This window comes from Tachypleus tridentatus, chromosome 6 (genome assembly GCF_004210375.1).
Source record: "Tachypleus tridentatus isolate NWPU-2018 chromosome 6, ASM421037v1, whole genome shotgun sequence".
In the NCBI taxonomy this organism is placed as follows: Eukaryota; Metazoa; Arthropoda; class Merostomata; order Xiphosura; family Limulidae; genus Tachypleus; species Tachypleus tridentatus.
Window position 1 is genome coordinate 19,679,934 of NC_134830.1, and position 12,567 is coordinate 19,692,500.

At 34.8% G+C, this 12,567-nt stretch overlaps 1 protein-coding gene across 1 annotated transcript in view; it reads left to right on the forward strand.

Annotated features, from left to right (window-relative positions):
- The first annotated feature begins 3,056 nt into the window (after positions 1–3,056).
- LOC143252047 (LIM/homeobox protein Lhx9-like) overlaps positions 3,057–12,567 on the forward strand; it is a 65,404-nt gene continuing 55,893 nt past the window's right edge. The window contains exon 1 of the mRNA XM_076503621.1: positions 3,057–3,609. Coding sequence (XP_076359736.1) covers positions 3,395–3,609 — 215 coding nt within the window. The 5' untranslated portion in view covers positions 3,057–3,394. The remainder of the gene's footprint in view (positions 3,610–12,567) is intronic.

A 12,567-nucleotide genomic window follows, 5' to 3' on the forward strand; every position in this document is an offset into this window, starting at 1 on the left:
CACAGGTTATAGAACAGGAGTATGATTTGTATAACGTGTGTCACGGGTTATATGAACAGGAGTATGATTTGTATACAGTGTGTCACGGGTTATATAAACAGGAGTATGATTTGTATACAGTGTGTCACGGGTTATACAAACAGGAGTATGATTTGTATACAGTGTGTCACGGGTTATATGAACAGGAGTATGATTTGTATACAGTGTGTCACGGGTTATATGAACAGGAGTATGATTTGTATACAGTGTGCCACGGGTTATATAAACAGGAGTATGATTTGTATAAAGTATATCACGGGTTATAAAACAGAAATGATTTGTACAAAGTGTGTCACAGGTTATAGAACAGGAGTATGATTTGTATACAGTGTGTCACGGGTTATAGAACAGGAGTATGATTTGTATAAAGTATATCACGGGTTATAAAACAGAAATCCGATTTGTACAAAGTGTGTCACAGGTTATAGAACAGGAGTATGATTTGCATACAGTGTGTCACGGGTTATATGAACAGGAGTATGATTTTTATACAGTGTGCCACGGGTTATATAAACAGGAATATGATTTGTATAAAGTATATCACGGGTTATAAAAACAGTAATCCGATTTGTACAAAGTGTGTCACAGGTTATAGAACAGGAGTATGATTTGTATAACGTGTGTCACGGGTTATATGAACAGGAGTATGATTTGTATACAGTGTGTCACGGGTTATATAAACAGGAGTATGATTTGTATACAGTGTGCCACGGGTTATATAAACAGGAGTATGATTTGTATAAAGTATATCACGGGTTATAAAAACAGAAATCCGATTTGTACAAAGTGTGTCACAGGTTATAGAACAGGAGTATGATTTGTATAACGTGTGTCACGGGTTATATGAACAGGAGTATGATTTGTATACAGTGTGTCACGGGTTATATAAACAGGAGTATGATTTGTATACAGTGTGTCACGGGTTATACAAACAGGAGTATGATTTGTATACAGTGTGTCACGGGTTATACAAACAGGAGTATGATTTGTATAACGTGTGTCACGGGTTATATGAACTGGAGTATGATTTGTATACAGTGTGTCACGGGTTATACAAACAGGAGTATGATTTGTATACAGTGTGTCACGGGTTATACAAACAGGAGTATGATTTGTATACAGGGTGTTTCGGGTTGTAGAGATATGAACACGATTTATATAAAGTGTGTCACCGTTTGTACAGACAGGAGTATTATTTTTATAAAGTGTTATGTGTCTCATTTCCTCAAGTCACCAGAATAAATAGCACTGTGCTTTAACAGCACATTTCACTGTACTTTAACAACCCACTCTACTGTAGTTCAATATGGTTCGTGTATGTTTGTTTGTCACCAAACATGGCAAATAATTGTACTTATTTCAATATCCGTACTATCTGTAAAAAATAAACCCACAGAACGAAACGATTTAAAAATAAACCATAAATGTGAATTACATTAACATATATTAACATATTCTAAAATAACACGTTATTTCTTGTCGTTTTCAGCGTGTTAAAATGAAAATAACTACCTTGATGCTATGGAGAAATTTATTTATTTTTGGTCTTATATATAATAATAGTAATTGCTATAAATAATTTCATTTCTATTCAACAGTAATATTTAGCATCAGAATAAACCGTGAGCTATAGTTTTGCCAGAAAAATTATTACATGATCGATTCATATATCGAGCTAACAGCACATCTTAGTTTCAAAAACGTTTTTATTACGTAATCAACAAACTAGACAGAGGATTAACACTGAAAACTATTTTAAAGTTTGGACATTTATCCGATAACTTTAAGGCACGATAACTGTGTTGCAGGTGTCAACTTTATATGATAATATTTATTCTGTCACATATTTGTTCAAGAATCTATTTATCCTTGATTGTTGAAAACTGTAGCATAATGTTTGTCAGTTTTTGATTATCATGAGAGTGATATTACAAGATATCAAGTTTCTACATATGACCACACGTTATTTCTAAGTGTAATCTGTCCCTTTGCAAAAGTGCTCTAAAGAATGCAACAATATAATTTGAAAATGGGGGAGACCCTTGGTAAATCCGGGATTTTTTGAACTGAGAATACAATTGTATGTAGTCTCACATTGCACTGTGTTGTTGTTAAGCATTACATACAATAAAAGCGTTAATTTTCGTACGGGTCAGCAGTAAGTTTACGGACTTTCAACGCTAAAATCCAAGGTTTGATACCCAATGTTGGACAGAATGCAGACAGTTAAATACCCTGATGGGTAATTTCGTGATTTAAAAAAGTGGTTCTTTACTGTTACGTTTTTCTCACCTTCTTTGTGGTTCAGGCATATGCTCTTCCCTTTCCCTATAATTGGCGTCCCTGAAGGAACGCCATATGGAAGGCGTCACAAGTGTTCTAGGAAACAGAAACACCTACTGTCTTCCCGTTTTATCAGAGGAGGGCGTATTTTAATTGGTATTTCGAGTTCAAATCACTAGTAACTTATGAAAAAGACACGTTTCATCCAATTTTAATTTGTTTTTCATTTGCATATAAAACTATACTGAAACATAAAAATTCAAAGACAGTTTGATCGTGCCAGTTAAAAGTATGTGGAAGTTCGGCAACGCAAGTGCTCTATGTTTATTATAATTTCGCTAACGTGGACTTGTTCTAGCATATGCTGTATTTACAGATTAGTGTATGTAAGGCTTTATCAAATACAACCTGTGGTCAGTATTTACAGGGTGACAAGAGTAAATTTATTTCAACTTTATAACTTCCCTCAGATTAAACTGATTAACATTCTAAAGTTATTGACTTACCAGGAAATACGTTTTGAATCTGTTTATTTGGTAAAGAAACAGTGTGTGAGAAACAATAATACTAATCTTGACGTGTTTACTTAGGCATAAACTTTGCAAGTTTTAGGCTACGCAAGTTTAAAAACTTTACAACGACTCAAACACGTTTCTCTTGATAAAGCAGCGCACGCGCTCAAAAAGTCCCACCTCACGTACCGTGATAAATAGGGATTGGCCAAGTGGGTCGAAGGCGGAGAAACTGCTCGTGCTTCAGGGTGGGTAAGACATTGTTTGGTTCCTTCGCATGGCTGGTCGCCGCTTGCAGTCTGCCTTCAGGTCGGCCAGATATACGTTGTGTTCTACATGACAGTGTGGAAGTAAACAGGTGTGCAAAAGAATATTTGAGAACTGAGTCAAATACAAGTGTGATCATAACACTGACCTCGCTCGCTGTAGAAGCTCTTGACAGACCGTGAGTGGCGCTTTATTGCTTGCAGGAGTGTGAAAAATAGTTGCGTGTTTCGACTGTTAGGCCTTGTTGAAGAGGGAAAGGGGATATTCCTCCACAAAAACTCTTGGTACAGAGGATGCCAGTGATTAGCCCGGGGAAATACGAACTATCGGCTCCTTCCCTGTGTGCAGGCTGCGGAGGGAAGATCGCGGATCGCTATTACCTTCTAGCCGTAGACCGACAGTGGCATGTCCGTTGTCTCAAGTGTTGCGAGTGTAAACTTACTCTGGACGCCGAACTTACGTGCTTTGCCCGGGATGGCAACATTTACTGCAAGAAGGACTATTACAGGTAAATTTCAAGCAGTCTTTTACTTCTCTGGTTTGTATTCTCAGTCACGGGGATTTAATAACACTTGCGTTATACAAAATAGTTATAAAAGAAACCAGCAGATACGTCTATATGAATACCTGACCAGTTCCGTATTACTCACACCTAAATAAAGCAAGCAAATTTAATACACTCGAGTCACCTAAGTTTGTTTTTTTCGTATTGTGATTAATAAATTACCCTAAGGTAAAATCGATGATTCAGTTGATTTAGAAACGTCTGAAACTCAAAAGATTTCAACGCTTAATATATCGTTGTATTGGAAAACTAAATTTACTTTACATTGAGAAAAGTGTTTATATATAAGCAAAGAAGCCCACGAATACAAAAACGAGTTGAATAACAACAACTTATGACAATATAATCTTTTCAAATGGAAACGTAGATATGTTAATTCCAATGTCTCAACTTACTTGTCTAAGATTAATGCAAATATTTTTATCCGTTTAAATTTATTTTTAAAATCCTGTGGCTCTCGAAAGTTATGTATCATATTTTAACTACAACTTAGAGGTGTTACGTCTACAATCCATCAGTATAAGTAAAAATTAAAGTGAAGATTTGTTTTTTTAACGAGTTAACGGACTCGATAATATAAAGATGATACTTAAGGCCTTAACTTAAATCGCTCGTCACTAAATACTTGAAACTCCACATATATCTCTTATTCATATTTTATAATAAAATAACTGCCACAGGGCTCACTGATTTATCAAACACTCAAGCAAACTGTACCATAAGCAAGTTACAGAGCATTTGTCTCGCAGGTTAGTGATTCTTCAAGCGTATTCGTTCGTTGTTGATACGGTGATACGTGAACGAACGTCTCAACACCGACTAGCTTCACGTACTAAACTCGCCGGTGGTTCTGTATAAACCATGTTGAAAGACAATTGAAAGAACTTCATTTTGCAGGGAATATCTGTAATGTTAATTACTGTGTATTCATTAATTTATCATAACATAGTTGCAGCATAATCAGTGAGTTTCACTATTTAATTGTCTCCCGCTGGTACAGCAGTAAGTCTACGGATTTACAACGCCAATATCAGGGGCTCGATTCCCGTCGGTGGAGTTAGCAGATAGCCTGATGTGGCTTTGCTACAAGAAAAACACACAAAAAATTTAATCATACAAAAGCAGGCGAATCTAATACACCAAGACTGGAGTCAAAATAAAATACTCGGCCGACTGGAGTCAGAATAAAATACTTGGCCGACTGGAGTCAGAATAAAATACTCGGCCGACTGGAGTCAGAATAAAATACACAGCCGACTAGAGTCAGAATAAAATACTCGGCCGACTGGAGTCAGAATAAAATACTCGGCCGACTGGAGTCAGAATAAAATACTCGGCCGACTGGAATCAGAATAAAATACACAGCCGAGTGGAGTCAGATTAAAATACTCGGCCGACTGGAGTCAGAATAAAATACACGGCCGACTAGAGTCAGAATAAAATACACAGCCGACTAGAGTCAGAATAAAATACTCGACTGACTGGAGTCAGAATAAAATACTCGACTGACTGGAGTCAGAATAAAATACTCGACTGACTGGAGTCAGAATAAAATACACGGCCAACTGGAGTACTAGATAATATAAAACATTTTATAATATTGGAACTCATAAGCGATTAAAAATAGTTTTCGTTGTATATAAAGCGCTAATTTACAACATTTTTGACAATAATTTGCTTTTTTTTTTACATTTTCATTTGTTTTTGCGTTGATTATATGTGAGATTAAACATACGTAATTTTACTGTTATTTCCAGTAAGAAACTGCACAAAACTGAAACTTTAATTTGCTGTTAGAAGAAATACGAATAATATAAAAGTGTGATAAATGCCCCCAGTTACACGGCGGTTAATCTGAGGACATATAACGCTAAAATCCTGTGTTCGATACTTATGGTGGCCACAGCACAGATAACACATTGTTTATCTTTATGCTTTATTTTAAATAAATATTATTCCCTGGTGGGATAGAGGTCTTCGGATTTCCAATGATAAAACTAGGTGGACACAGTCGACTGCCCAATGTGCCTTTACTATTGAAAAACACACACTCAAACAAAAACATAATGAACGTAATCACTTTATAATACAATACTAAAAAGAGAATAACTTATGATGTTGGGATGGTGCAATACAAAAGGCTTGAAAGTAGAATTTAATGCTCAGCTTAATTCTACATAGATGTTTATTTTTGTTTTTAAACATACATCCCAAAAGAAAATATCGAAGCTGTGTCAAATGCTGAGTTAAAACCTTGCATTTTAGCATTATAAACCCCAAACTTACTGTTGAGCAACGAGAGAGTTAAATGTTGCCACCATATCTATGTGAAGTTTATTCAATCATAGTTAAGCCTTACAGTCCAAGTCTACTTCCTATGTTGTTCGAGGCCTGTTCAGGTAATGACTTAGCACTGTGTAAACTATAAGATGTGGAAGTGTTAACGTCATGTTTTTTTTTTGTGTGTGTGTGTGATTAAAGTTAGTGATGTTTTCTATAGGAGCATCATTCTTCTATCTATATATCATTAGAAAATAATTCTAGGGAAGTTTTTTTAGGAAAACCATAAATATTTCTCATAATCTTAAGATACTGAACTAGTGTTTGAAATACATGTTATATATGGTATACTGTGGAAGCTGGCCTATCAAATGCTTCTCTCAAGCTCAGGGGATTGTTGAAAATCAGTTGTTGCATACAAAACTTAAATTTTGCATCTGCGTATATTCTGTGTTATAATTTTGTTCTTAACATTAATAATTTAATTGGGTTTTATGTAAGACTTTACTCTCCAATAAATTTTAGTTTTGTCACAAATACGTAAGACTGAGTTTGTTAGATTCTATTTACTGATAATTTATTCTATTTATTAATAATTTTCATAACACTTAAATTGAGTCATAATAATATTGAGTTATAGAGTAATATGACACTGATCATTATGATCAGAAATGACGAGAAATAGAAAGATAAAACCTACTGAGTTAGAGCTTGGTACAATAATGATGAGAAATAGAGAAATAAAAACCTACTGAGTTAGGGCTTGGTACAATAATGACGAGAAATAGAAAGATGAAAATCTACTGAGCTGGAGCTTGGTACAATAATGATGAGAAATAGAGAAATAAAAACCTACTGAGTTAGGGCTTGGTACAATAATGACGAGAAATAGAAAGATGAAAATCTACTGAGCTGGAGCTTGGTACAATAATGATGAGAAATAGAGAAATAAAAACCTACTGAGTTAGGGCTTGGTACAATAATGACGAGAAATAGAAAGATGAAAATCTACTGAGCTGGAGCTTGGTACAATAATGACGAGAAATAGAAAGATGAAACCTACTGAGTTAGAGCTTGGTACAATAATGACGAGAAATAGAAAGATGAAAATCTACTGAGCTGGAGCTTGGTACAATAATGATGAGAAATAGAGAAATAAAAACCTACTGAGTTAGGGCTTGGTACAATAATGACGAGAAATAGAAAGATGAAAATCTACTGAGCTGGAGCTTGGTACAATAATGATGAGAAATAGAGAAATAAAAACCTACTGAGTTAGGGCTTGGTACAATAATGACGAGATATAGAAAGATAAAAGTTTCTAAGGCTCTCCTAAAATTCATATTCATATTTGATGTCAGAAAGTGAGAAAAGACCGATAATGAATCCAAGTTGTCTATTTTACTTCGCAGATCGTCATGCCATCAGGTTATCAGCGTATAACAAAGTGTTATTCACGTTTCCAGAACATCAGTTATAAGAGGGACACATATGTTTATCTACGGTTTGTAACTATGTTGGAATATATTGGTGATAGATGTTATTCTGTAGTCAGAAGTTATCCCTGTACTTGAAAGATTTAGTTATCTAAAGTGACATATATATTTACACATTAAGTATATATTGTGATTTTATACATCAAACACGGCGTGGGGGAAGCATTTGCTCCAATCTCAAAGAAGGTTAGGAAAACGTTACAATAAAGAACCACTTTTACGGTTTTTTTTTATCCTGGACTTCTTACGCTTAGGTATTTGCAAAGTACGTGAAATATGTTACCTCTAAGTAACCCATCTGATCATCACGTCATAAGCCTTTGAAGATAATATGTACAACTATATATTTTTTGAGTTTTAGCCTCTATATTCGCTCGACGCTGATTAACAGGTAAAAATAATTATATTGGTATGTATAAAGCTTGGCATAACCTACGTAAGTTCTCTCGTTTTACTTACATGCATATATAGACTCATAACGAAACAATTTAAAATGGCTTTATTCAAGTATTTTACAAATGTACATATGGGCGGCTAAAAGTATGCGGTAACAAGATAGGCATTATATACTAATTGCTTTTTCCAAAAGCCCTGAGCCTGGGTAACAAGTGCGGGTTTCTCAGCTCATGTATTCATAGTGAAGTCAAACTTCGAGTAATAACTTATAACTGAGTGGTACCCCAGGAAGGAGAGATGTCTTATCTTTGTTATTGCCAATTTCTCTTCCAAAACTCACAAAGTACAAGATAAGTAACACGTAAAAAGACAAAAACTGATCAGTGCATCTCTCTTTGGAGTTTAGAAACTTTTAATGGGAGATAAATCGTTAGAAATGCGCGACTTACTTTAATGAGAGGGAACCTAGGATTTAATGTTGTATGAAACTGAAGTTTTACCGAGTTGTAAAACTTACAATATTAACAAAAGTTTCAGCAGATGTTAACTTTCTCTTAACAGCAACTTGCGTCTGAACTTGTAGGGTAAATGTGTTGTTACATAGGCAGTGAGGTGCCGTAAATGAGGATCAGAATAACACTGCAATCCGTTAAACAATGTATCATAACTGTATCTGTTACAATAATCCAGCTCTCACGAAACGTTCAGAACTTGCTGGCCGCGAGAAAAAACGGATAACCCAATGCAACGAGTTAAGCACTTGGATCTACTCTGGGGAAGATGAAAATGTTAGAATCTCAACTCTGTACATAGGCCTGACTAATACTAAAACCATTCTTTCATAGTTTTTTATTTTAAAAATGTTTCCCCCTTTAAAATGCAATGAAAATCAAATATTTTAATGTTTTCATTCCTCCATTTACAATTTAAGTGTTTAGCCAACAACAGTTCGACGTTTAACACATCTACCATTAGATATTTTGGTTGCAATTAACCTGTTATCATTTATATAGCAAATACATATTGTGTTCTATCTGTTGATAAAACGCCACTAAAAACTCTTATTGTTGTGTTATATTTTCCAAAATGAAAGATTTTTTAACGATGTGAAATTTACAATCTCTCATAATTAGGGATACCTGTAGTACATGTGTTTTCTAAAGGCAGTAAGTCTGGATCTCTCTAAATTATGGATACCTGTAGTACATGTGTTTTCCAAAGGCAGTAAGTCTGGATCTCTCTAAATTAGGGATACCTGTAGTACATGTGTTTTCCAAAGGCAGTAAGTCTGGATCTCTCTAAATTATGGATACCTGTAGTACATGTGTTTTCCAAAGGCAGTAAGTCTGTATCTCTCTAAATTAGGGATACCTGTAGTACATGTGTTTTCCAAAGGCAGTAAGTCTGGATCTCTCTAAATTATGGATACCTGTAGTACATGTGTTTTCCAAAGGCAGTAAGTCTGGATCTCTCTAAATTAGGGATACCTGTAGTACATGTGTTTTCCTAAGGCAGTAAGTCTGGATCTCTCTAAATTAGGGATACCTGTAGTACATGTGTTTTCCAAAGGCAGTAAGTCTGGATCTCTCTAAATTAGGGATACCTGTAGTACATGTGTTTTCCTAAGGCAGTAAGTCTGGATCTCTCTAAATTAGGGATACCTGTAGTACATGTGTTTTCCTAAGGCAGTAAGTCTGAAAATTTTGGAAAAGTTCACAACGATTTGCAGCGTATTAAGTGTGTATTTAATTTATAGAAAAGATAATTTTCAAAATTACGTGAAATAAACGGGACAGACACCCTGCAGAGCAAAATCAAATATCTGGAAACTAACGGGACAGACACCTTGCAGGGCAAAATCAAATATCTGGAAACTAACGGGACAGACACCCTGCAGGGCAAAATCAAATATCTGGAAACTAACGGGACAGAAACCTTGCAGGGCAAAATCAAATATCTGGAAACTAACGGGACAGACACCTTGCAGGGCAAAATCAAATATCTGGAAACTAACGGGACAGACACCCTGCAGGGCAAAATCAAATATCTGGAAGCTATCAACTATATCAAAAAAACATTATATTATGATAATAGTTATTCTGAGACTGAAAAAATATTTACATTATTACAGATTGTAGTAACTTGGACATTACAATAACAAGTGTATTGTTGTTTTGAATTAAGCCCAAAGCTACACAATGGGCTATCTGTGCTCTGCCCACCACGGGTATCAAAACCCGGTTTTTAGCGTTGGAAGTCCGCAGACATACCGCAGAGACACTGGGGACAACAAGTGTATCAAAATAAATGATAATACGACAAGAGACCATAAACTGATTTATTTGTAAATATTAAATATCTTAGCTGTTTTTGTTACTATAACTTTGGTAATCATAATATGCACAGATCTGGTTTACATGGATGTCACAATATTGTATCTTGAATTTTTTATGCGTTTTTTAATATATGAACATAGCAGATATGACATGGTTGACATATAATAACATATCCTCTTTTACTTTTGCTCATAACAAAAACAAACTAGTAATTTAAACACAAACCATAAAAAGTACAATGACACAAACATTAACTAGCCAGACTGACTGAAGACAACCAAAGGAAGCAATATAATAGTTTTATAAAAGGTAAATATTGAGTAAGATAAGGTAATAAACATTCTATTAATAAACAGACTAATTAAGTTTACTTTAGTTAAACATATTACACAGCATGTATTGTTGTATTGTGCACACATAAAACCTTAAACATTGTTCTTACCGTTGGAACACGATACAATGTAGCTTAAATGGTCTTAAACTTACTGTCACAAAGTTCCTTTATAACCATACTTTCTTGGTTTTCTGATAATTAAATGGAATCAGTTTAAAAACTAATACATTGCTTCCTTTGGTGGTCTTCAGTCAGTCTGGCCAGTTAATACTTGTGCCATTGTACTTTTTATTGTTTGTGTTTAAATTACCAGTTTGTTTTTCTTTCGAATAGGGACACTCCGAGAAACCATAACAACACTAAAATAACTTTATTCTGCTAAATAAACTTTTTTTTCTCTATCTTAATAAAATAATTATTAAGATATAATTTTCAGAAAATTGTAATAAATATTTCATACGATACATTTTTCATAAGGTCGAATGTTAAGTGCGCACGACTTAAGCTGAAATTTGTTTTATAATTTCACAGTGCAAATTGGTATATTTAGTCTGGAAGGAATCTTTTGACATATAGGCCAAACGGCTATGTCAGAGACTTCTAGAGTTCAGGTTTAGTTATTCTTATTTTAAAACTACTTAACGGAACGAAAGGCAGTCAACCGGAAATACTAGCCGCTACATACTTTAAATTGAAATGAAATGTGATTTTAACAACCCACCTTTAGTGGAAAGTGTAGAATGTGTCTACTGCTATCATGCCTTAAACCATAAACTTTTTTGTCCACAAAACAAATATAAAAGAACACTGAAGGCAATATTGATAGAAGAGTCAATCATGACTTTAGAAGACACTAATATTCCAGTTGTTTCTCATATCATATAATTCGACAATACATTTTGTATAATAATAAAAGTGAAAGTTGAAACAATACAATAAACTTAAAATGTTGTATTTTAAAGGAAATACTGGTAATTGTTGCAAAAAGTGTGCAACGCATTTTTATTAACCATCACTTCTCTCTAAATGTGTCCCCCCGCTAGTACAGCGGTATGTCTCCGGATTTACAACGCTAAAATCAGGGGTTCGATTTCCCTCGGTGGGCTTAGTAAATAACCCTTTGTGGCTTTGCTATACGAAAAACACACACACACACACTCTCTAAATGTTGTAAACATTTTGTTTTAAGCAGAAACTGGTAGAACTCTATTTAAAGTAGTACAGAGGATCACACTTGCCAGTGAACTAAAAATGCATTTCAATAAGATGTTTTCAGATTATCAAATATTTGTTTTTGTTTCAAAAGTATTTACAATATTTCAGGCACTTGGAAAGTGAACACCAGTTTTACAAATTTGATAACTCCAACATTTCCTTCACCAGATTAACAGCACTTCTTCATGCACTCTTTAAATTGAACAGCCAAAAAATAAACAGAACAACAGAACCTGATAGCAGCTTTAAAAAAAAAAAAAAAAAGAACTTCACTTTAAATTCTAGAAAAACTGGTAATAACTACCAATCGTCCTGGTATGGCTAGGTGGTTAAGGCATTTTTAATGGGTATTTTTAGGACAAAGTAAAACAGTGAGTTATTTACTGTGCATGAATATAGCAAGTTATATTACTAGCTTGTTCCGATTTTATATAACCACCTAGGTAAACTGTGTGGTTTTAAGATACCTTAAACATTTTAAATCATTATTTACTAAGAAATATGCAAATATGTTGCAGTTATGAAAATATACCTTGAAATTGTTTGTTTGTTTTTGAATTTCGCACAAAGCTACTCGAGGGCTATCTGTGCTAGCCGTCCCTAATTTAGCAGTGTAAGACTAGAGGGAAGGCAGATTGTCATCACTACCCACTGCCAACTCTTGGGCTACTCTTTTACCAACGAATAGTGGGATTGGCCGTCACATAATAACGCCCCCACGGCTGAAAGGGCAAGCATGTTTGGCGCGACGGGGATGCGAACCCGCAACCCTCAGATTACGAGTCGCACGCCTTAACACGCTTGGCCATGCCGGGCCTATACTTTGCAATATTTGCTTCGTACT